At 44.5% G+C, this 25,377-nt stretch overlaps 1 protein-coding gene across 4 annotated transcripts in view; it reads left to right on the top strand.

Annotated features, from left to right (window-relative positions):
• Cdc42se2 (CDC42 small effector 2) overlaps positions 1–24,656 on the top strand; it is a 70,289-nt gene extending 45,633 nt beyond the window's left edge. For 3 of the 4 annotated variants that reach the window (XM_006534320.3, XM_030246369.1, XM_030246370.1), the window contains 4 exons: positions 1,521–1,833; positions 18,396–18,497; positions 21,714–21,828; positions 22,347–24,620. In XM_006534320.3, coding sequence (XP_006534383.1) covers positions 1,780–1,833; positions 18,396–18,497; positions 21,714–21,812 — 255 coding nt within the window. In that variant the 5' untranslated portion in view covers positions 1,521–1,779 and the 3' untranslated portion in view covers positions 21,813–21,828; positions 22,347–24,620. Of the gene's footprint in view, positions 1–1,520; positions 1,834–18,395; positions 18,498–21,713; positions 21,829–22,346 lie in introns of all 4 variants that reach the window. The other variant, NM_178626.3, reaches the window with a different exon arrangement.
• Positions 24,657–25,377: the final 721 nt, after the last annotated feature.

Below are 25,377 nucleotides of genomic sequence, written 5' to 3'. Positions count from 1 at the left end.
TAACACTTTTTTGGGGGTGGGGCGGGACTTGGGTTTTTTTCTGAGACAGGGTTTCTCTGTATAGCCCTGGCTGTCCTGGAACTCACTCTATAGACCAGGCTGGCTTTGAACTCAAGAAATCCGCTGGCCTCTGCCTCCTAAGTGCTGGGATTAAAGGCATGTGCCACCACACCCGGCAAAATAGCACTTTTTAAAGTAGTAACACTGGTGAGAATAAAGGAGAATTTTGTGTTACCTTTACATAATTTAATTTTAGAAGGGCAGGGTTTTAATTTGATTAGTTTCCAGAGTTCTATTAGCTGGCAAGATAATCATTTATAGATGGCAAAGTTTTTCAGTTTATAAGGCTTCTTTGAGAGGTTTACAAATACTCAACTTACGTTTTACCTCTTGGGTCAGAAATGTTCACACCTTTTTGTATAAGGAGATGAAGTCACCTTTGGTGTTTGATCTTTTCATCTCAAGGGTGGCTCTTTTCTTCGCTCTCTACTACATTATCTTTTTAAGCTTTCTGGTTTTCTTGCATTGTTGCCTTCACTGGTTGGCTCCAGTGCTTGCCCCTCCCTTCTGTGGTCTGATCATCCTTTCTCAGAGGCATTTAACAGCTCCTCTTCTCTCTTGTTTGTTAGTAGCCAGATCTTCTTGGTAAACTTCTGTTCCTGTCACCTACTTGTAGTTGCTCTGACTTCTCCCTCTGTTGAGCCATCTTTATTATTCCCTCTGCTTCTTCTCTTAGATTCTCACCATGGGCTCAGTCATGGTTGGCTGATGGCTAAGGCTTCCTTGGCTTGTGCTGGGATCTTCAATGAATGTGTATGGTAGGTTGCTAGGAGTATGAGCCCATTTAATGCAACTTTAGGCCTCATCAAAGCAAACTTGTATACAGGTGACACTGGTCTTATGAATGACTGACCTCCCTGGCTTTCTTTCCTTTGCTTCTCTGTCACCTTGACAAGGACTTCTTAGACTCACCTTGGGATGAGTGGGATGTGGTGGGATGATAGGTATCCACTCAGTGCTGGCTCTTTGGGTGGAGAAGGGGTCCTAATGACTGGATCCACGGAAGGAATGCTGACTTCTATGTAAGGTTCTATTTCTGTGGCTGGGTGATCATTTTAAGGTTTTTGATGTTTTATATCTTGTTATCTTAGAGTTCACTGATCTGTTAGTTACTGTGGGTAGTCTGAAAACAAAGGACTCAGTGACTATCAGCATGTCTTTATGGAACTTAAGTATGGCAATCATAATGTTTTAATTGGTGATTTTTAAATAAAATGCTTTTAAACCAGTTTATAGTTTTAGAATATTCCCTGAAAGCAAGCATTTTTATTTTTCACTATTAAAACTTGACCCCTCATGGTCAAGCCATAACTTAAACAAAATTGTTAAGTCACTGAGTTTATGAAATTTTGACTTGCAGTAATTGCCTTTAGATAACATCACTCTTACTTCAGATTTCAAAGGCTGAGCGACTCCAAGAACACTGCAGGTGCCTCATTCTCTTCTCCTCCTCTTCCTAGACCTGCTGCCGTCTCTGAACCAAAGCTGTTCTTTCCTTCCCACTGACCTGGAACCAGTGTCTGTAGAAACGGAAGCAGAGAAAAGAAACAATCAGACATCCCTTTCAATCAACTTGAGACATTTGACTCCAGGGACGGAGGCACGGTGAAATAAAGTTATTTTGGCGACATTCCTCGCTCTGAGGGCGCACGTTGTGGAGCTTCCTGTCTGAAGACTTGGAGCCCTCGGTGGTGCTCGCTCAGGCCTCGGACTGAGAGCATGAGTGAATTCTGGTTGTGTTTCAACTGCTGTATTGCAGAGCAGCCTCAGCCTGTAAGTATCTGTGGGTCATTGGCTCTCAAACTGAGCATGGGGACCCTGGCAGCAACTGCAGTTCTAGGACCGTAAGCATCCATCAAAAAGAACAACAACAACATCAAAAAGCCCAGAAACAAACAAACACTGGGCTTGGTGGCACCCACCTGTAATCCAGTACTTGGGCAGGCAGAAGCTGGGGTTTGAATCTGAGGCCAGCCTGGTCTACAGAGAAAGTTTAGGGCTAGCCAATGCTATATGGAAAGCTCTTGCCTTAAAAAAAAAAAAAAAGCAAAACAAAGGATAGTGTATTTCGAAGATAAACTAGGTTTCAAGAATTGTGCTAGGAGCCTAGTACGGTGAATGCCTTTAGTCCAGCACTTGGGAGGCAGAGGCAGGCAGATCTTAGAGTTTGAAGCCAGTTCCAGAGCAGTTAGAGGTACATGGTAAGGTTGCTCCCACCCATGGTGGGGGATTGTTGTAAGCCCCACTGTGCATCACAGAGGAGACAGTAGTTCATAGCACTGACTGGTGCAGGAGGGGGCGGGGGGGGGGGAGCTAAGTGCTAAGAGCCATTTCAGCCTTAGACTGGTGCTGGGAAGCTGTGACAGCCAGGTCCCTGTGAACTCTTCTCCACTCACCTGCTCATTTCCTCACCGCTCTTGTTTCCAGTTGTGGCAGGCTCAGTTGTTTTGCAAAGTCACACAGGTATTACATGGCCCTGTGTGACTTAACAAGCTGTACTGTCTGGCTTGTGTCAACTTGATACAAGCTGGAGTCATTTGAGAAGAGGGAGTCTCAACTGAGAAATTGCCTCTGTAAGATAAGATGGTAGGCATTGTGGTACAGTCTTAATTATGGGAGAAGGCCCAGCCCACTGTAGTTATTGGTACCATCCCTGAGCTGGTGATCCTGGATACTATAAGAAAGCAGGCTAAGCCAGCCATGGGGAACAAGCCAGTAAGCAGCTCTCCTCCATGGCTTCTGCTCCAGTTCCTGCCTTGCTTGAGTTCTTACCCTGAGTGCCTTTGATAGTGGACTGTGTGTGGGAGTGTAAGCGAATGATAACCCTTTTCTTCCCAAGTTGCTTATGGTCATGGTGTTTTATTACAGCGATAGGAACCCCAAGACAAAAGCCCTGTTTTTTGTACATCTTAACCTTTATATATTAAAGGTTAGGAAACTTACTTGTCCATCTTTGCAGAGGCCTGCATCAAGTCATCCCTGGAAGGCTGGGGATACAGCTCAGTGGTTCAGGGTTTTGGCCCAGAACCTGTAATTCTCAGGAAGCTGAGTTCTATAGGGTACTGTACATGGCCCTTATCCCTATTCTGAACTCTATAGAGGCTGGACCATGTTACTTTGTGTCTTCAGGATCCACTGCTGTCTTGGGGAATGTGTGTATACATGCTAGCTGGTTGGCTGGAAAAATGAGTTTGTATTTTATTCAACTGTATAACAGTGTACAAAGGATGATGAGGATTAAAATTTAAAATATATTTGTACATATACTTTAAATTTATACTTAACCTGGTTCCTAGAAGGGTCAAATATCTTTTCATATACTTAGTCTAAATTTACATTTCTTTTTTTTTATTAAGTTACCTATTAATGGTCTTTGGGTTATTTTGCTGCTTCAGACATGTTTTTAAGATTACAGGTGTATTGCTGTGTCATCTCTTAAACGTAATTTCGTTATAGCAGGTTTTGTGGAAGGTGGTCTTTGTGCTCTGTTACCAACTGCATCCTGTCTTCTTTCACACTTAATGACTTCATGATGTGGCCTCATGTTAGGTGTACTTTTCCATGCTAATTAGCTATCTAAAGATACTTCATTTAACAAGCGGTCTTTTTATTAGTGATCTGAAAAGTCACGTGTTATTTTCAGATTCCTGAGTCCCATTGTGAGAGGTGCGGTGTTCTGTTCTTTGGCACAGTGGCCTCTGCTACGTTGCTGCTTGGTTTTGGGTTTTTTTTTTGGTGGTGGATCTGAGATTGAGCCCCGGCTTGAGGCATGTGTGCTCCGCCGGTGCCGGCTACAACTGGAGTTGCTGGACTTCCTGACTCACAGAGGAAAATCTGTTCATAGCTCTTCTTTGTCGATAGTATTGGTTTATGGTTATATATTTCCTTATGTTACCATGTACATTATATATATGCATGTACACACACACTTCTCCCCCTTTTCGACTACACTGGGAAATAAATTCAGAGCTTTTCTCATAGTACAAGTGAAAGCATTCTTCTGCTAAACTACATCCCAGCCTGTTTATAGTTTTATGTAGTTTTATAGAATGTGCATAGTGCACACTCTCAATCCCATAGGTGTTAGAAGATTGCTTTCAGTTTACACTCCAGTTGCGCGAAATTAGCATCTTTAGAGTTTTGAGTTATTATCTTGAAAAGTGGATTTGCTTACTAAAGTTTGTATATTTACTGTTCAATTTGCTCTAGATATTGTATGGACTTTTTTTAATATATATATTTTAAGATTTATTTATTTATTATATGTAAGTACACTGTAGCTATCTTCAGACACTCCAGAAGAGGGCATTAGATTTCGTTACGGATGGTTGTGAGCCACCAGGTGGTTGCTGGGATTTGAACTTGGGACCTTTGGAAGAGCAGTTGGCACTCTTAACCACTGAGCCATCTCGCCAGCCCCTTGTATGGACTTTTATACAGTTCTGAAATACTGTTTTCCTATTACATTTCCTAATGGTTTTTATCTATAAGACGCTAATAATTGTATATGTTAACTTTGTAATACATGTACATCTTCTGAAACACTGAAATTAGCTTAATAATGATTTAGTTGAGACATTTTTGTGTCCTAAATATCTCTGAATATTACTTTTTTTTTCCTTTTCTTCTTCTTTTTTCTTTTTTTGGTTTTTTGAGACAGGGTTTCTCTGTGTAGCCCTGGCTGTCCTGGAACTCACTCTGTAGACCAGGCTGGCCTTGAACTCAGAAATCCACCTGCCTCTGCCTCCTGAGTGCTGGGGTTAAAGGCGTGTGCCACCACCGCCTGACTTTTTTTTTTTTTTTTTTTTTAAGTTTTATTTATTTTGTGTGGTGAGAGGGGTGGCATACCACAGTGCTCAAGTGGAGGTCAGAGGACGACTTAGGGAAGTTCTCTCTTTCCATCTTGTGGGTTCCAGGGACCAAACTCATGTCATCACCCTTGGTGACGGATCCCTCTACTCACTGAGCCAGTCAGCTCTTACCTACAGACTGATTTATTTTCTGACATTTTATCATTTTTCTTTTTGGAATCGATTTTAAACAGGAAGTCTTCTATCTGTACATGTAGACAGTGTATTTTTAATCTACCTCTCACTTCCTTCATCTACTCCATGTCTCCCTTTCCCCTCTCTGTTGTAGGGGAACCCACTTAGTGCTGCTTCCTGGAGTGCTGACTGGTGCTGTCTGCCTTCTCTCAGGCAGGCAACCCCAGTGAACTGATGGTGCGATGGTATTTCGTATACAGATGGCGGCATCACCTCCTCTTCCAGCTCTTACATTCTTTCTGTTTCTTCTTTCTAGGATGTGCTCTGAGCCTTGGGAGTACGCACAGAGGGCTTGATACAGATGTCCCCGTTAGTTCTGAGCACTCAGTGGTCACACTGACCAGTATACGTCTCAGCATTAACTGCTGCCCACTGCAGAGAAAAGCTCTGGCTGGCCTGGAACTTGCTACATAGACCAGGCAGGCTAACTTCAACGTCACAGATCTGCCTGTGTTTGCCTCCCAAGTGCTGGGATTAAAGGGGTGTGTCAGCGTGCCCAGCCTAGCAGTAATCTCTTTAGGGACTCTTACTTTCATTATCTAAGACCCACCTCATTGATAGTGTTGATAGCTGACAACCCTGGCTTAATGTGATTTGAATGGGATCTAGAGAGCCATGGAATGAAACACTTCCTGGTTTAGCTCAGGGTTCTCCCATGACACATGGCTTTTCTGTCCCAGTGCTAGATGCTTTGCAGGTTTTTGCTCTGGTGGTTGTGATGCTCCGATGCTTGTCTCTTAAGAGCAGTTTTCTCTGAGTCCCCTGTTGCCAGTGAACCTAAGAAGAGTAGTAGATTTCAATTTGGTCAGGCTTTTCTTGTGTGTTATTTGTGGCAGTGCCCAAGCTCCTTACAGGTCATCCCAAAGACAACATCACATTGCCATACATTTTATTCCTTTTCTGTTTTGTGCATGTGTGTGTCCTTATTTTCCATGTATGGTATGGGTCGTGTGTGTGCACATGTAGTGGAGTCCCAGAGTTGATATCAAGAATTATCTTCCATTGTTCTTCTACTGTAATCACTGAGGCAGGGTCTATCAGTCAAACCTAGAGCTTACTGACACAGCTAGTATCTCCAACCAGCTTACTCTAGAGAGTTGTCTTGTCTCTGCTTTTGGTGGCTAGACTTACAGGTGGGCTGCGTGCTTACCCAGCACAGGGGTTCTAGGGATCCAAACTCTAGTCCTCACTCTTGCATGGCAAGCACTTTAACCATTGAGCCATCTCTCCAGCCCTGTGGTGCCATGCTTGAGAAGAGTGTGTATAGTGAAGTGAGCATGCTGCTTGAGCACTCTCACACCTAGTGAGGACTTTAGCATCTGGAAACTAGGCCTTGGAGTTCTGAGAGATGGACAGTAGAAACGGAGTCTTCTTTCTAGTGTGTAACATTTGGCATGTCAGTCATATTATAAAGATGCATGTATTTATATAAATCTATTCTACAGTTATCTTTAGCCCTCTTTACTTTCTGAGAAAAAGTATACATCAGATTATGTGGTCACCATAACTGAAGAGTTGGCTATGCTGTTGGCCCAAAGCACAGATTTAAAGAGCACCCCTATTCTGTTCTTGCAACCAGTGTCAGATAGCCTTCTCTGAAAGTTGCTTGGTCACCTCTTAGAGTTTTCTGAAGTATTTGCTAAACAAGTGCCACATGCCAGCTCTCCCACTCCTTTATGACGCTGCTTTTACACATTCCATGGGTGCAAAGGGAAGAACCTCATGCAGGAAAGAAAATAGGAAGCAGTTTTCTGCACAGTGGCTAAGGATCTCTTTCTAGTCTTCCTTCATGGTAACACCATGCAATACAGAGAATAATAGAGCCCTGGTGTTTCCATAGTACATAGGTCATTGCTGCTGTTAAGTAGCACTAAGCCTGTAGGTTTTTTAATTGAGTTCATATGCCCTGTAACTGAATTTAAGAAGTTTGATCAACTGCTTTTAGTTGCTGTGCTGTAGGATACTGGCAGCTTTGTGTCATTACAGAGTGAACACTGATTCTAGGGAATACCACTTCTGTTTAAATGGCATGGCTTCCTTTCAGACCCCCACATGGCAGAGATGAGGTTTGTCGAGCTTCCATGTGTTTGAGTCTTCAACAGGACCTTGGAATTTCTGAGGGAGCCAAGTACTGAACAGACATTTATGGGAATGGAGTGCTGGTAAAGACGACAGGGATGTACGCGTGAGTCCAGGCCTCGAAGCAGGCGAGAAGCAAGGACTAGGGGAGAGCAGTAAGTAGCACTCAACCTCACGAGGGAGGCGGATTTTTGTCAACGAGCCTAGAGCCAGCAAAACAAGTGCAGCGTGCGAGGATAGCCGTGAAGCCCCGTGCTGGGAGCAGGGGGACCCTGGTGGAGGGAGGCCAGAGAGAGGACCAGAGCCTTTAGCTTTTCCAGGTCACAGAACACTTTGGTTTTATTCTTTGTGAAAACAAACAAGCAACCTAAACAACTGTTGCATGTTTGAGCCAAGAGACTAGTGACGGGCGCGCTCACACAGGGCAGCATCTCCTCAGCTTCAGGAGCTGAGTTTGTGGTGTGTTGGCTTTTTTTCTGCCATGTGTTGCTCTGATGTACAGCAAAGCGGGAGGGAGGCTCCAAATGACTGCTAGCCCTGCCACCAGGCATCAGAGCACGAGAGTTGGCGAATCTTCAAGGGAAGTGGTTGAGGAGATGGATTTGATGGACTGCTTGGGTCTTGTAGAAAATCTGTCTTCAGTGAAGTGGGAGAGCAGCAGCCAGCAGTCCTGGCCCTGTGTGATTTCAGGGGTCACTGTGACGCAGGAGTGGCTGCTGAGGTAATCAGGCATTATGCCGATCATTCTGAAAACAGAAGTGCCTGTTCTTAATTCATTTAATATCACACAAAATCATAATTATAATTGTCTCAAGACACTTAAGTACATGAATGTAATTTAAGAAAAAAGGTCATCCTTATCAATTAAGATGGGGAAAAAATGGCCCTATCTTTTGGAAGGTCATTGAAGAGGACTGATTGAAATGTAGTTGTGTGATTGAGCCCCCAAATTCCCAAGACTGTTAGGCAGAAGCTGCCTGCCTCCTGGGTGTTTGTGCTATGACGTCAGCGAGGCTGGATCTGCAGTTAGGGATGGTGTTGAGTTCTGGGCAGTGGTGGAACCAACCCGTAAGAGGTCACACTTCACTGGGGACGGATTCAGTAGTCTGCACGATGCCGTTGGAGTGTGTTCCTCTTGACTGCACAGCTTCTGTGCTTTGTGCTTCCGTGTGACATATTTTCTAGATTTGATGGGGCAGCCAACCATGCCCCAAAGCCTCCAAGGCTGAGCCAGAATAGACATTTCCTCTTTTTAAGCCTCTTACCTGGTATTTTGTGATAGAAACAAAGAGCTGACTAATGCATGTGTTTCCTGTATGCTGTATTTCTTGTACAAGTACTATAATTGTAAGTACAGAGTATGACATTGTCTTCATTTAGCGGTTCCTTAAGAAATTAGGAAGGCTTTGATGATCCAGCCCTGCTATGTGTATTCCTAAGCAGTTAGGAACTATTGGAGAGCTAGGTACAGATTGGGTTCAAGATGGGGAAGTGAGTCAGAGACAGTGAAAAGCCTTTTATTTATTTAAAAGATAACCCCTGAGTGTGGCCAGTGCTAGCCTGTGATGCTGTGTGGCTCACCTGGAACTTACACACGCCCTGGATTCTGTTTTCTGATATTTATTTGCTTATAAATAAAAGTTATATCTCATCTTTTAGTACTTTTCTTAAATTGATCTTGATTCAATTTAGATTGGGACCTCTCCTTCTCCCCCTCTCCCTTCCTCCCTTTCTCCACCCCCTCTTCCTTCCCTCCCTCCCTCCCTCCCTCCCTCCCTCCCTCCCTCCCTCATCCTCTCTCCTGTATTCTTACAGCTTAGCTACCTTGCAGTTGTAATTTATAGGCACCTCGAGGTTACAGCTGAAAAACAAGTGAGCACATTAGTATTTAAAGCAAAATCAAATCCTTTTTGATTTATGAATCTGTAGAATTCACATGTTATGCCAGAATCATCATCGCAGCAATGCTCACCAGTGCCAGAATGACCAGCGGGGATGGATGTCTTGTTTGGGGAAAGGGTTTTTTACACTTGCCCCTTGGTTGGACCTGGCTCTTGTCCTGTCTGCTCCCTTGTAAATTGGGAATTTGAGCTGTGGGTCATGAAAAGTCAGTCTCATAGGATAGTGACAACTGACTCTAATACCCATGGTTCCTGTAGCAGTGTTGGCTGCTTTGGCTGTCACAGAATCTTCATTGATGATGTTTTTACCTTAGTTTTTAACAGTCTAATGGGTAAAGTGAAATTCTCTGATTTTTCTGTTTTCTCCTTTTTGTTCCTCATGTTAATTACTGCTGTGAACAGACACCATGACCAAGGCAAGGCAAGTTTTATAAAGGACAACATTTAATTGGGGCTGGCTTACAGGTTCAGAGGTTCAGTCCATTACTATCAAAGTGGGAACAGGGCAGCATCCAGGCAGGCATGGTGCAGGCAGAGCTGAGAGTTCTACATCTTCATCTGAAGGCTGCTAGCAGAATACTGGCTTCCAGGCAGCTAGGGTAAGGGTCTTTAAACCCACACCCACAGTGACACACCTACTCCAACAGGGCCACACCTAATAGTGCCACTTCCTGGGCTGAGCATATAAAAACCATCACAGCCCCCCCCCACACCTTTTACTCTCCCTTTTTTTCTTTCTTAATTTTTAAAAATATTATTACATTATTTAGGGAGACATGTCATAACATGCAGGTGGAGGTCAGAGGACAACTATGGGAATCAGTTCTCTTCCTCTAGCATGTGGATCCCAGGGAACTGAACACAAATCCTTAGGTTTGGCAGCAAGTGTCTTTACCTATTGAGCTATCTTGCTAACCTCTTTTATGTTTTGAAGTGGGGTCTCATGTATCCCAGGCTAGCCTCAAAGTTACTGTATAGCCACAGATGACCTTGTGCTGTTTGTTTTTTGAGACAAGGTCTCTCTACAGATCTCTGGAACTCACAGAGATCCTACTGCCTCTGGAGTGCTGGGATTAAAGGCGTGCATCACCAGGCCCATCATCCACCTTGTGTTTTTGATCTTTCCTCCACCTTCCAAATGCTTGGATTATGGGTCACAGGCACACTTAGTCTCGGGTTTCATTTGTGCATGCTAGGCAAGTGCTCTGCCCCCTGAGCTGCATATGCAGCACAGAGCTTAGCATCTCTTGATGTTTATTGATCAGTGTGATTTTCTGTATTCCATAGTCATGGGCATATTCGTAATATCTGAATGCAAACTATTGGTTGTGTGTACACATAGGATCCATGCAGGTCTGTGTACACGCTCGGGAAAGCCAGAGACTAACGACAGTGCCGTCCTCTTCCTCACTGACCTTAGCTCTCTGACTCAGCAATATTAGCTGGCTAACGAGCACCAAACAGCCTCCTGTCTTTGCCTCCCCAACTGTAGGGTTATAGGCACAGGTTTTTATGTTGAGTGTCTTGTTTAAAAACGTTTTGAGTTATAAAGACACTTACCTAGACTTTCTTGTAAAAGTAGAATCAGTTGCCATATATAATAAAAGCCTGTAGTGAATTAATGTATGTTGTTTTGTTTGTTTTTTGAGACAAAAGTCTTGCTTGTGTGGCCCAGGCTGAACTTGAACTCACACGTTTCTCTTGTCGCAGCCTTTTGAGTGTAGAGGTTTCAGGTGTGCACCACCATGCTGGGCTTGGAGTTGGCTTTGGAAGAAAGAATCTAATTGTGCTTATTTTTCTATGTGGTGACTTTTTGCCCCACCACTCATTGCGCCAGTAGTCCTTTGTCCCTGGTAAGAGATCTATGAGAGTGTGTTGTAACATGCTTCATAAGTGTCTTTCTAGCTTAGCCTCTAAAACGAGTGTCCACACATCATGTGTGAGCCACACTCCGAGTCTCTTCATCCTGCCTTTCCTGAGCTCAGCATTATGCTGATATCATGGTCTCTATTTTACTGTTTTATATTGTCATGGTGTCTGGAAAGGCAGATCTGTCGTTTAGTTTTTATTTTATGTTTTGGCCAGTCTTAGTGGAATCTTCCATACAAATTTCAAAGTTTGTCAGGTTTTCTGAAAGACCTGTTGAGATTTCAGTTAGATCTGTGTTGAGTTTAGAGATTCATGAAATTGGATAAATGTGCAGACTAGTTTTGAGCAAGCTTGTGCTCTCTCTCTCATCTAATCTGTCTGAACATCTGTCTGTCTATCTATCTGTCTGTCTATCTATCTATATATCTATCTATCTATCATCTACCTACAGAGTCTTGTGTATCCCTGGCTGGCCTCAGACTTCCTATGACTTCTTCTGATCCCACTTTCACCTTCCCAAGAGTGTTAGGGTTACAGCTGTGTACCACCAACCCTGGTTTGTTTTTTTGTTTTGTTTTTATTTTTTAATTAGGTATTTTCTTCATTTACATTTCAAATGCTATACCAAAAGTCCCCCAGCCCCCCCCCCCCCTCACACACACACTTCTTGGCCCTGGCGTTCCCCTGTACTGAGGCATATAAAGTTTGCAAGACCAAGGGGCCTCTCTTCCCAATGATGGCCGACTAGGCCATCTTCTGATACATATGCAGCTAGAGACACGAGCTCTGGGGGTACTGGTTAGTTCATATTGTTGTACCACCTATAGGGTTGCAGACCCCTTTAGCTCCTTGGGTACTTTCTCTAGCTCCTCCATTGGGGGCCCTGTGATCCATCCAATAGCTGACTGTGAGCATCCACTTCTGTGTTTGACAGGCCCCCAACCCTGGTTTTATGTGGTGCTTGGGGATCCAACCCTGGGCTCTGTGCATGCTAGGCAAGCTCTCAGTCAGCTGACTGACATTTCTAACTGAAAAGCTCTGGGGTGGGGTTGGGGCTTGTGTTTGTGTCCTAATTCCTTCCTTTTTCTCTACTTTCTCCTCTGACTCAGGCTCTTACTGAATCAAAATTAGCATCTTATGTTGAATTTTATTCTTGTGCTGTCTGATTTTAATGTGCATGATACTGGGTTCATTTGACTGTTAGGTTATGAATCAGGGTGATACACAAATTAAAAGTTTCTTGAAATAAAATTCCCCAATTTCATTCCTCATTTTTTGGCCCATGGGCATTTGCAGCATGAGGTCAGCGTCTTTGTCACTGATGTGTTGCTGTGAAGAGACAGTGTGACCTAGGAAACTTTTATAAAGAACAGCGTTTAGCTGGGGTTGGCTTACCCTCTCAGACTTAATCCATTCTCATCATGGCAGGGAGCATGACAGTGGAGCAGTAGCTGAGGGTCACATCCTGATCTGTAGGCAAAGGAAAAATCAGAGAGAGATGAGGGGTGAGGGGACAGGAGAACTGGGTTTAGCATGGGCTTTCGAAATCTCAGAATCTCAGTGGCTCCCCCATGGCACACTTCCTCCAACAAGACCTAACAAGATCACACTTCCTAATCCTTCTCAAGTACTGCCACACCCTGATGACGAAGTGTTCACACGTGAGTCTCTTGGTGCCATTCTTATCCAAACCACCACACTTAGGCATTCTGGCATTTTGAAAGGCACATGTCTGCAGGAGGAATGCATCCTAGGAAGCTCTGCTATGCATCTTTCATTGGTAGATTTAGGTTAAGTACTAATATAACTCAATATTTTCTGTTTATTGTTTTTAATAACTTTTGTAGAAACAACACACCTTATAGCCTCATAGCACCCTGTATATCAAGTATTTGAAGGACTAAAATCTTTAAGAATAATGAAAAATAAAAGTAGTATTTATTGTGTTTTCCTCCCATGTCTCAGAGACTTTTTAGTCCCAGATAGATGTGTTTCATGCTGTAGACTCGAGTGCCCAGCTCAGAAACAGGGTTACCTTTGAGGAAGGGTGGAGCTTAGACTGTCCTGGAACCTTCCTGCTTCAGCTCCCAGGCAAACAGTGCTATTACAGCTGTGCGCTCCTTCACCGTACTGTCCATTGCCACAAACAAAACCCTGGGAAGAAAGTCAGAAACGCCTTTTGATGAATTAAGAAGAAAAACAACTGCTGTTTCAAATAACTTAAAAAGCTCTAGCTTTATTTTCCTGTACCTACCCAGTGCCTCACACTGGATTACCCAGTCCTGTCTGCAGGCCGTATGAAAAGTTCCCATTAACTGGCAGCTTTTATGAGTTCTAAAACATTGCCTAAAAGACCCTATTGTTGTAAGTCATCTGACCTCATCTGGGAGATTGTTGTTTATTTAGAAAATACAGTGTGCAGTTTCAGGTCCTGTTGTGTGGTAGCCTGAAAGTCAATGCCTTTCTTGGTCATGAATTCTTAAAGGGCCAAAGTGAAGTTGCTTCTCTGACACCAATAGCATGGGCTTATTTTTTTCCCCCTTGGGTTTTATGAACCTGCAAGAATGGAGGCTCAGGCCTTTGCTTGAGGTTATTGTGGTCGGGTTCTGTCTCTCACATGACTGATATACAAGTACCTCAGAAACTTGCATTTCGCTCCTTTTAAACCAGTAACAGTCTGATGTAAAAGTTTAGAATGAAATGCACATTTTCTGTAACTAAGGACACTTTAGAGATTAATTACCCAGAATTAACAACACATTGATTTGGCTAAGAGTACTTACTGGCCATTCTTCCACAGGACTTGATTTCAGTTCTACCCAAGCTAGGTGGTTCACAATGACCTGAGACCTCAGTTGCAAGGGCTCTCATCCTCTGTCCTCTGCGTACCGTGTGCACACATTTGTGCATACATGCATTCACAGCGTGTAATGCTAACACAAAGTAAGAACATTCTCCTGCTTCTAGTAGGTAAGATAGGAGTTGGAAGGGGCCCAGGGTCAAAGCCAGCCTGGTTTGTATAGTTACTAACTGGTTTGCATAGTTAACTAAATAAAATATTTATGACAAGACTCCATAGCTCTCTTCTTCACAGGAGAAAGGACAGATTGGATGTTTTCAGTATTTAGGAGAGGAGAGTCCGTCATGTTCACTGTTAGTCAGAAAGCATCCAATTAAAGTGATCAGGGACATCCTGACAGCTGGGAAGATTTTCTCTGCTCTACAGCTCTTGAGATGTGAGGGAGGGTGGAGCCCACGGCACCCAGGACTAAGTATAAATGTCTAACTACAAAGGCAGGTGTACTGAGGAGGCTGAGGCAGGAGGATTGCAAATTCCATGCCAGCCATGGGTACTTGGCATGATTCCACTACCCCCAGTCAGCCACCAACCACTAAGCACACCATATTTTTCAAGCATAAGGTGGATTTTTTGTTTTGAACAGCACACTTTTTCAAGTACATGGTATTAAAATTTCAAGACAAACACAGATGCAGTTGTCAGCAGCCAGGGGAATTCCACAGTTGGGCCTCGGCAAAGCAAAACAGGAAGCTTGAGAGGGCGCTCACAGCCCTGCTGTGTGGACTTGGGTAGAGTCACTGTGTTTCCTGGAACACTTCACTCTTACAGGACTCTTCATTAGCTGCCGGCCATGCAAATACTCCTAGTCATGCTTCAGATGCTTTTCATTCTGTATAAGGTCAGGGATTAGAGGCACAAATGTGAACAGTTGTGCTAGAGGAGAGGTGGTTTGGCAAACGTTTCTTTCTATGGAATTTCTGCATCACTACATCATAGTTGGAGTGTCAGTATCTAGTGATTGGGAGTTGACACAGAAGGTCTTGCCACCTTGTGAGCCTTGCCCACATGTGCTCTGCATGCTATCAAAGTGTGTTTATGTCCCTTAGGGAAACTCAGCTGACTGAGAAGAGATGATAGCAAGGAATTCAGATTGATTTTGGTTCGCTATAGTTTAACCTGTCTCAGAGTTCTGTGATTAACAAGGAGTGACTCCTGGTATAGGTAGCAACAGTTACCACCCTCAGAATAACTGCACAAGTGAAGGAAAGCACATGCTGGAGGATCCATTTAAATGAGCTTCAGGAAAATGCTGACAGACATGTGGGCAGTAGATCAGTGCCTACGTGGAGAAGGGATGGGGAAGGGACTTTTAGGAGGATGGGTGTGCTCACTGTGTTGACTGGTGTGGGCTCAAGTGCTTGATCCCCACCCCCTTCCTTTCTGTTTTCATCTCTTCCTTCCTCCACCATCTCATCTTAAGACCTTATCTTAACAAGGACATGTGTCTTTGTGAAAACAGTGAGCTGGAGGCTTCCCACCTTTGCCTTTATGTGTGAGCGTGTCCCTGGGAATGTGTTTGCACACTCTCCCTCAGTAGCTTACTGTGGCAGCTGTTCTCCGAGCCTCACCCAGAAATTCAAGTAAGTCACTTAGTGTAGGGGTGTGGGCCATGTGTGATTTCTTCCTAGCACCACAGGGGGCATGGTGGCTCTTCAGTCTTCAGGGCCAGGATTATAGAAACCAGGATGCCTGGAAGGTGTGACTCCAGTATGCCAGGTCTGCCTAGAGAGGCCCTCCAGCAGGCTGAGTGTACAGCAGAGGCAGTTGCTCTTGCAAGTCAGGTTCCTGTGAGACGTTGGGAGATGGCCCCTGTCCTGCAGATCCTTTGCCCCAGGTGTACAGCTGCTGTCCTTTTCTCCTTGTGATGAAGTCTCTGTCTCTACCCTCCAGAAGGTCTACTAAGCTGTCTCACTTGGGATACTGGAAATTGATCATGCTTTGGAGTACATACGGGTGGGTGAACTAGGATGACTGGCTTCCGAGGGTCACTCTAATGGTTTTTAGCAAAAAGAAGAGGAGACTACTGCCACATCCGTTTTGGCTTTGCTTCTTAAGGCTCTTCTGCAGAATTATGACTTACTGCTCCACACAGGAACAGTGGGGGGGGGGGGGGGGAAGTAAGAGGAGTGTAGTGGGGGCAACATACCCTGAATCTGGGTGAGCAAAGCTAGAAGGGTCTGAACCTTCTCTTGGCTTTCTGAGACCTTCTTGATTAAAAATGAGTGGGGCTCTAGGACACCCTTACTAAAGGCCTGGAGATTAACTTTAGAGAAATAAAGCACAAATGACCTGGGTAAGATAGCTCATACGTTTATTCCCAGCATTTGGAAGGCTGAGGCAGGAGGATCTCTTGAGTTTGAGGCTAATACATACATACATACATACATACATACATACATACATACATACATAGGGAGTTTCAGTACAGCCAGCCCTATAGAATGAGACCTGTCTCCACAGGTGAAAGTGTTGACTCAACCGTGTTAGAGGCTAGCATTGCAAGTGCTCACAGAGGCTTAGCAGGTCAGTAACATCTAAGAGTGAGTTCTTGTAAAACCATCATAAGGGCCAGGGAGATAGATGGTGTGGTGTGTAAAGGTATGTGCCACGCTGGCCCAGTGACCTGGTATCAGTCCTCAGAACCCATAGACAGGTGGAAGGAGAGAATAGATTCCACGAATCATCCTCTGACCTCCACATGTGTGCTCAGGCGCAGGCCTCCTAATAATAGTGATAATTATTATTACTCTTGTTGCTGCTGCTACTAAAGAAACTCTGATCTAGAATTGCAGCTTGTAGGTCAGGTGGCCTTGAGCACTTGCTGTGCAGAGGTGCACTTTAAGTTTGAAGGTTTGTTTTATGTGGGGATATATTCTCTCTCTCTCTCTCTCTCTCTCTCTCTCTCTCTCTCTCTCTCTCTCTCTCTCTTCCTCTCTCTCTCTCACACACACACACATACACATACACAGAGCGAGCAAAAACACATGTGCAGAAGCTCTAGGAACACATGGTTAAGAGGCACTGTGTTACCATGCAGAGTTAGCAGGAATAAACCCTCCCAGCTCTTCTGGGGTTTTATTTGGCAACAATAAAAAATAAAAAGATGGTAAGTTGGTTTCTGGCTTGTACATTCGAACTCTCCACTTCTCTGTGTTTATAGAGAGCCATGTTCTGACAGACAAACTGCCCTGAGCACTGTCAGATTTAGGACTTACTAGAATAGCAGCAACATTGCAGTTTTATGGACCTGGGTGTTGTGTCCTGAGGTTCTGTTCCTACAGTTCATAGTTCCCTGCAAACTTAAGAGCTGTGTGCTCTCACAGGGAAGCCTGCTGTGAGGACAGTGACCCAGCTACACTGGTGGCTGCTCTTGTGTCTGAAGGATCTGTGCAAACCTCAGATGAGCAGGGCAGGGGCAGTCATGAGGCAGGAGGTGGGTGTGCTGGTGGGAAGCCAGCGTGCCTGCTTGGCTGCTCACTGGGAAACTGGCTAGCGCTCTATTCGAGCATAGTGACCACACCTGTAATCTCAGCACTCAGGAACTGAGGCAGGACGGTGAGGTCTAGGTGAGCCTGAGCTGTATTGATGCAACCCTATCACAAAACTAAAACATGTCTGTCAAAACTTAGGAAGCAAGCCCCAGCCTAGTTGGGTTTAGACAGGGCATCAGTCAGTGCAGTGAACAGACCAGAGCTAAGTCCCACCCCTCCCCCAGGCCAGCTGAATGACAGATTCATTCCACTGTGGAGAGGGCAGTTGGAGACAACCCAAGTAAATGACATCAGAATATAATCAACTTGTTATCAAGAGCTAGAAAGTTGTGCTTAAAATCAAGAGCATTGAGGTCAAATCCCACATATTCTTGGCTAATGATGAGGGTAATTTTATATTTGTCTTATTTTTAAGTTATTTTTGTCATAAAAATATGTATCACTGGCATTATATAAAGTTCAGTGTTTTTATGTATAATGTTTTAGTCAGATTAACTAGTTCTTCAGACATCTATTATTTTATGTTGTCATGGCAGTGAGTGCTTTTGTTCTCAACATTTGGGAAACAGCAGGATGGTCAGGAGTTCAAGGCCCGCCTGGGCTACATGAGATTGCCTTTTTTTTTTTTTTTTTTTTTTTAAAGTATTGTTTCCTTAGTTTTGTTTCTTGGAAAGGTATCCATAATGTAGCCTGGCTGGCTTCAAACCCAAGGTCCTTTTTGTCCCAGCCTTGGGGGGCCTTGGGGGAGATACAGGCCTGTGTGGCCAGCTAGCTTATTACTTATTGTTTTATTCTAAAAACTTCCAGATGCCCCTTCAGGTAAAACTCTGGTTGTGTGGCTGCACACTTTACAGCATCATGGGGGGAGGGAGGGTGTCAAAGGGCAACCTTCAGGATTCCATGGGTGGAAGCTGGGTTTTGGGATGTGCACGGTAGGCTTTCTCGTGGGCTGAGCAGTCTTGACTGCTCATCCTCTAGAGTTTTGATGTTTCATTGTTTCAAAGAGAAATGAAAAGCATGAGAATTGGGGTTTCAGACCAGTGTGGGAGGATAAGGCCATTTTCTCAACACATTATTTCTCATATTTTAGAAGAGGCGACGACGGATTGACCGAAGTATGATCGGAGAGCCAACCAACTTTGTGCACACAGCTCACGTAGGATCCGGAGACCTATTTAGTGGGATGAACTCAGTAAGTTTGATCGTGGGACACGCACATGGGACTGTGAGACAAGGCCCAGAGGGACCTGCATGATAGACTCATACCTTCAAAATGACTTCTTAGACTTGTTGTGTGGGTCCCTTTTAATAACAACATGTCAAGTGAATTCTGCAACTAGATTGTGCCAGTCATGGGTTAAAAATATTTGGAAAGAAATACTGTGTCTGCATACGCACTCCCTGAGCAATATTGTTATTTGTACATTACTGAAATTCTTTTAAATGTACTGCTATGTACAATACAGATGACTTAATGTTCAAGGGAAGATGTGATGTATATGTAAGGGAAGACCGCTTCATACAGGAACAGCCACACTCGTGGCTTAGATTAGATTTGGAATGTGTTAATGATTGATTCTTATGCGACCACCATGGGGTCTCAAAGGTCAGTTTTTAATTTAATATTTATGTCAGGCATGGTGGTGTGTGCTTTTAATTCCAGCACTCAGAAGGTTGAGACAGGAAGAAGATCTCTGAGTTCGAGGCCAGGCTGGTCTACATAGAGAATTCTAATACAGCCAAGGCTAGAGACCCTGCCTCAAAATAAATAAATGCATAAATAAATACATAAATACATATTAATACTTACCCTCTTGTTGTGAACTGCTTTTCATGTACTTTAAGGTTTAGTTTTTATTTATGTGCATAGGTCACATGTGTGCAGAGGCCAGATTTAGTCTAAAGGTGGAGGCTGAGCTGGTGTTGAACTTGAGCTGCTGCCTCAGGCTGGTGGATGCTGGGACATCACCTAGCCACCTGTTAAGATTTAATCTAGCTCATAGTACTTGGACACATTGTCAGTATTGTTTGTGTACAGTTCAGGATTTTCTTTAAAATCTGTGCCTGCATCTTACCAATAGTAAGCTTCATGAGGCCTGCTGCCTACTGTAGCTGAGGCGGAGGGAGGCTCCTGCGCTGACAGCATCAGGCTTTGCCCTGCAGACCACTGGAGTCTTCTCTGGGACCGACATCATTCTTCAGAACCAATATGTCCTGTCGGGTAGCGATTTCATTGGATGAGCATGCTACAGCATTCCTCCCTCAGTGCTGAGTTCTTGCTGACAGTGAGATCGGTCAGGGAGGTTTTGGGAATTACTGCTGATAGTTCCCATTTGCATAAACATGACTGAGAGAGAAATTGTGTTTTCCTGTGTAAGAACAGTGATGACAAGACAAAACCATGAATAGAAATGCTATTTGTCCAAGGAGGTGTCCCCACCCATCTCTGTCCTGAGACTGGAGCAACTGTCATTGGGAACAGGATCGTGTGTGAAGGTGCCCGCCTGGCCTGCACTGCATCACTCACCACCTCTGAACACAGGGCTCGTCCTAGGGCTACTTCACGGACTGATTTTTGATGGGTTGGGTGCCACTGGTTGCTGTTGTTTCCAGGTGTAGACTGCCACGCCTGCAAGCTTACTTTTTAATGCCCGCTTCTTGCCAGCAGGAGCTCTGTGAGCCTTTAGTAGTTTTCAAACCCTGTACACTGCAGTCATGTGCTTGCTCACACCGATCAGTCACTTCCTGACTCTTCAGGTTAACACTGCAGGATTGATTTTATTTATTTATTTGTTTGTTTGTTTATTGAGGAGGCACACACCTCTTTCTTAGACTTGTGACTTGTGTGGCTTCATGAGTCTAAAAGTCTTGACCAGGTGGTCCTGGAATGTCTGCAGAGACTGTGTTGGGTATAGACTGATAAAGACTGATGATATCTGAGCTGAGGCCACACTGCATCACAAAGTGTTGTGGAAGTGATCATGCCCCAGGGCTTAAAGACGAGCTGTACATTCTTACAGCCATCAGTTGTGAGTTCAGGTTCAGTTGTAGTGTGTGCAGTACCATTGGGGCGAGAGGCTTCACAGAAGTCAAGTGTCTCTGAGGAAGGGCAGTGGGTCCTGTAAGGCAGAGTCCTTAAGCTGTCAGGAGCTGAAAGAGCTTAGCCACCCATGTGTTCTCCTCTAGCGTATTTAAACCTGTTAGTCCAGAAATAACTTCGGCAAGCCTCTGCGACTGGGCCGGGGAGGGAAAAGATGTGTCTGGAGGTTCGAGAGTTGGGGCAGGTAGAGAGGAAGAGGAGAATAGGAAAGATCGAGAAGAGGTGGAGGAAGAGGAGAAGCCATGATGGACCAGGTCTTCGAGGCCGGCAAAGTAGCAAGGGGTCTTATAGCTGGGGTATAAGTTAGTATAGTGTGAGATCTGCCCATTCTAGGCAAATAGCTTATAATTATAACTGGATTGGGTGTATTAGGGTTGGAAATTCTAGCAACAGATTGACTAGGTGAAATACTAGGTGCCTAAGGAAATAGTTTATCTGACTAAACGTTCTACATAAAAACACTGGACATCATAGGACGCCCACTGATCCATGTCAAAATAGTGACTTAGCATCACTAGAAAAGAGGTCCTGTGCTTCCTTTAAGTCCCAGTAAATGTCAGCAGCATTCAGGAAATAGATTTATGAACATGGTTCAAGCATCAAGTCTTCCCCTCAGGTCTCAGCTCTGGGAAGTGATCCTGCCTGGGTCCCCAGACTACAGACTCATGAGCATCACCCCCAGACTTCCTGCGCGGGTTCCTCCTTCCAGCAGTGTGGCCTGACTTACTCTCTACTTCCAGCGTGTTTCTAATTTACAGGACCTGGGTTGGAGTGATGGTGATAAACTGAAGAAGCTGTGTGCATTTGCTCCATCACCTTGCAGTCTATCACAAGACTCTGGTCTTACCACAGAGCAGGGCCTGACAGGCTGAGGCGGTAGTTCTTGTTGACAGGACTAAAAAGTGAACATGGCTTATCCTGTGTCTGTGGGCACATTCACTTCATCAGCCTGTTGACTAGCAGAAGGGAGTGGCAATCTGGGGCGGTTTAGGCAGTATGACTACAAGTTCAAGGCCATCTCAGGCTACATGAGGCCTTGCTTGGGGGAAAAACCAAACTAAAATACAGATCTTTCAGTAATGACCTCACCATTTGCACTGTAACCAGGAAAAATTAAGGTGTTTAACAATGAATGAAATGTGTCCCAGTAAATGCTCAGTGGTCCTCAGTAAACAGACTCACAAATGTGGCTCAGGCATCTAAACTGTCTGGCTGTCACTGGGCATTACGTCCTGAAGGTGGAGGGGAAATGGCTCTGTCGCAGTCTCTGGTTCCCGCTGTGCATCTGTTCTGTTCCTGTTGGCTTAGGTCAGCTCCATTCAGAACCAGATGCAGTCCAAGGGAGGCTATGGAGGTGGAATGCCTGCCAACGTGCAGATGCAGCTCGTGGACACCAAGGCAGGATAGCCCTGGTCCCTGCACTGTGAGTACCTCAGAGCTGGAGTGGGGTGGCCTCTTGGTTAGCCAAGTCTTAGTCTTGAGGTTAAGAAGTTAGACAAATTATCTTTCTTAGTGGTCTTGGCATATTCTTGATTTTAGATTTAATATCAGGGGGAGGCTTTGGCCTGTGATTCTGGTGACAAAATGTTGCTTTGCCCTCTTACCAAGTGGGACAGCACTGTGTACATAGTAGTGAGGTAATTTATAAATATTTCATTATAAGCTTTTCAAATGAAAAATAAGATGACTACTTAAAAGGAAGGATTTACCTAAGAGTGTAAAAGTAATTTGAATTTTTTTGGCTGGATGTGGCGGCGCATGACTTTAGTCCCAGCATTTGGGAGGCAGAGGCAGGCAGATCTTTGTGAGTTCAAGGCCAGCCTGGTCTACATAGTGAGTTCCAGGACATAAAGGACTGTGTAAAGAGACCCTGTTTATATAATAAAAAAAAAAAAAAAAACCTAAGAAATAATAATTTGAATTCTTCTTTTGGTTTTGTAGGTCATCGTGAATTCCTGTATTTTCTCTGTCCACAGTTCTATAATATTTTTGTCTTGTGATTGGATTTCTTTTATTTTAATTATAAAAAAGAAGTGTGGCGGCAATCTGTTCACCCCTGTGATCTCCAGCAGAGACGTTCCCGCTCCAAGGAAGGCAGCGTCAGGCCGACCTGCCTTGCCGCCAGCGGCATGCATGCCTGGGACTCTGACAGAGTTCTTTGGATCTTAGCTGAATTTTCAATGTTTAATTGACATGGATCGGATCTTAGCATGGTCTTTTCTGTGACTGCTAGCACTGTATTGTAATTTTTCCATTTTAAGCCTTTTCATTGCACCTCCAGCCCCTCTGCCTTATGATTTAACTGGTAAACAAAGACCTGTAATTACTGCCACCATTTATGTATATTTTGAAGGTATGAGACCCACAAGCACAATAGTCCTTTTCATCTGTTGGAAACTTGAGCGGAGCGCGTCTGCACACTCCATGGTGCTGCTCAGAGGGGACCCCATGGGATGCCAGACATCCATCCTGAGCTGCTGTGGCCTGAGGATGCTCCTCTTTCAGAGGAGGCTCTTTACAGATATTCCAAATGGGTTCTGGTCCGACTAGAGCAGTGAAAGGAAAGCCTGCGTTCAGAGGCGGTTGCTTGGCTGTAAATGTTCAGTGTATTTATTTGAGAGTAAGGACCTGTGATTGTGAGCAGATATAGCCTGTATCTGAGTGTTGTGAAGCCCATTCAGTTTCTCAGCATCTTCGTCCTGTTAGCTCTTCTTTACGTACCTGTTGCTGTTTTCTATTTAGTCATTTGGTGTCAAATTGTTTCCACTAGCTGTGTGTTGAAATTCTGGCCTCTGCTACCAGCTGTGACTTGCAGAGTCCTTGGCCTTCCAGTGTTCCACTTACTGTGGAGGCTGTGGCAGCTTCCAACAGCCACCTGCTGCCTGGCTGATTCACAGTGATCAGCCCTCACAGTGACACTCTGTGGTTAGTAAGAGGCCTTTGCTCAGGTCCCATTCTGTTCCTCTTCCCTGCTGAGTATAGGTAGCTGGATCCTGCGGTCCACTTTGCTTACTATCTAACTGCCTTTGATTGATTGATTGATTGATTGATTAGCATTTGTGCAGAATATGGATCTTAACTGAGATTAGAGTGCTGAAGGCATGTAGGTCCTTGTCTAGAGAAGCTGTGTTCTTTTCTGCCTTTGCCTGCCCCTGTCCTGAGAATGCTGACTGAAGAGCCACTGAAGGCTGACGCAGGCAAAGCTGAAAGCATTTCTCCTATATTTCTTCTGAACATAACTTAGCAGTAGGGTGGAACACTGGATGACCTGATTCTTTGATTTTGCAATTCTTACCGTTCTTAGGTGTCAATCCTGAGCACAGAGAATTTCTCTGTCAAGGAGAACCATTTTCTCACTGTTGTCTTTCATTTACCGTATGGACACTGCACTCTAGAGTCTGTCATTCTGCTTAGCCAGGGTGAGGTTCCTGCCAGGGCACTGCTGTGTGCAGACTCTTTCTGTATAACAGACAGGGATTTCTTGGCATCATTGGCACTGATAGATGGGACAGCACAGGGAGACATTGTCCCCTCCCCCATCACTGTTTGCTGCTCCAAGGCCAGTCATTAATAAGCCAAAGGCTCCTGAAGCCCCTGATGGTCCTGGCAGCCTCTGACCTCTCAGCACAGTGAGACATTGTACACAGTGCACCGCCTGGTGCCCTGGAGGGTTCCAATAAGGTCAAGAGAATGTACAGAGTAACCTGGTACATGGTGTTTATGGAGGCCTAAGGATGCCGGCAAAGGTGCAGGGAGACATACTTCCCACCTCCCCACATGGGATTGTAAACCTTGGGAACTCCTTTGTTCCCCCAGTCACACATCTCATTTTTAAATTGGAGCTAATAGGATTTTGTACCCAGAATTTATTATATAGTTAATACTTCTCTGAAATACATGGTAACAACTAGTAAGCAAGAGATACCGCAGATTGCAGCAGTGTGCTGGGCACAGCTTCTCCAGTGGGCCTGGAGAGTTTGTCCATTAGCTTCCCTGTGGTCATTAAATGGAGCTGCTAGGGTAGAGCAGTGGCCTGATCTGCTCAGTGACTTGTGCTCAGCACCAGAAGACAAGATGGACGTATTTTTATAATCTAAGCATACTTTTTTTGTACATTGTGTTCATTCTTGAATAAAGTGAGCTCACTGTTGGCTTGTAGATATTAAAAAAAGGAAAGTATTGATTTTGATTCAATAAATGTTTTCTTTTAGTCTTTGTTTGGATTTTTCTTCTAATAAAATTTCACTCACCTTATATAGAGAATCTTCTAGCATTCTCCACTGACAGCCCATGGGTGCAGACAACTTGTCACTCTTTTGTTTAAAAGTTTTTTTAAGCCGGGCAGTGGTGGCTCACACCTTTGATCCCAGCACTTAGGAGGCAGGTGGGTTTCTGAGTTCGAGGCCAGCCTGGTCTACAGAGTGAATTCCAGGACAGCCAGGGCTACACAGAGAAACCTTTTCTCAGAGAACAAAACAAAAAAACAAACAAAAAAACCCGTTTTTTAAAAATGTAAGCTGGGCAAAGTGGTACAGGCCTACCTACAGTCTGAGAGGTCACAGGATTGTGTGTTCATGTGTCATGGCAACCTTGAAGACTCAGTTACAGCCTGGTGTGCAGCCAGTGTGGTGGCACACACCTTTAATCCAGGCACTCAGAGGCAGGCGGATCTCTGGGTTTGAGGCAGCCTGTATTACAGAGTGAGTTCCAGGACAGCCAGGGCTACACAGAGAAACCCTGTCTTAGAAAAAAGACTGTTCCAAAAGAATTCAAAATCTGTAATTGTAATCCTTTCTTCTTCCCTTGCCCTTCCTTCTTTAGGGTCTTGCTTTGTAGTACTTGCTGGAGACCAGATTGGCCTCACCAAACTCCTAGGCCAACAAATCCTCCTGCCTCAGCTTCTGAGTGACAGTTAGTTGCTTATTGCTGACTAGAACATGTGGCTAGAGGATAACTGTTACCTGAACTCAGG

This window comes from Mus musculus, chromosome 11 (genome assembly GCF_000001635.26).
Source record: "Mus musculus strain C57BL/6J chromosome 11, GRCm38.p6 C57BL/6J".
In the NCBI taxonomy this organism is placed as follows: domain Eukaryota; kingdom Metazoa; phylum Chordata; class Mammalia; order Rodentia; family Muridae; genus Mus; species Mus musculus.
The sequence above is the reverse complement of the archived record's forward strand: the minus strand, read 5'-3'. Positions and strand labels throughout refer to the sequence as shown.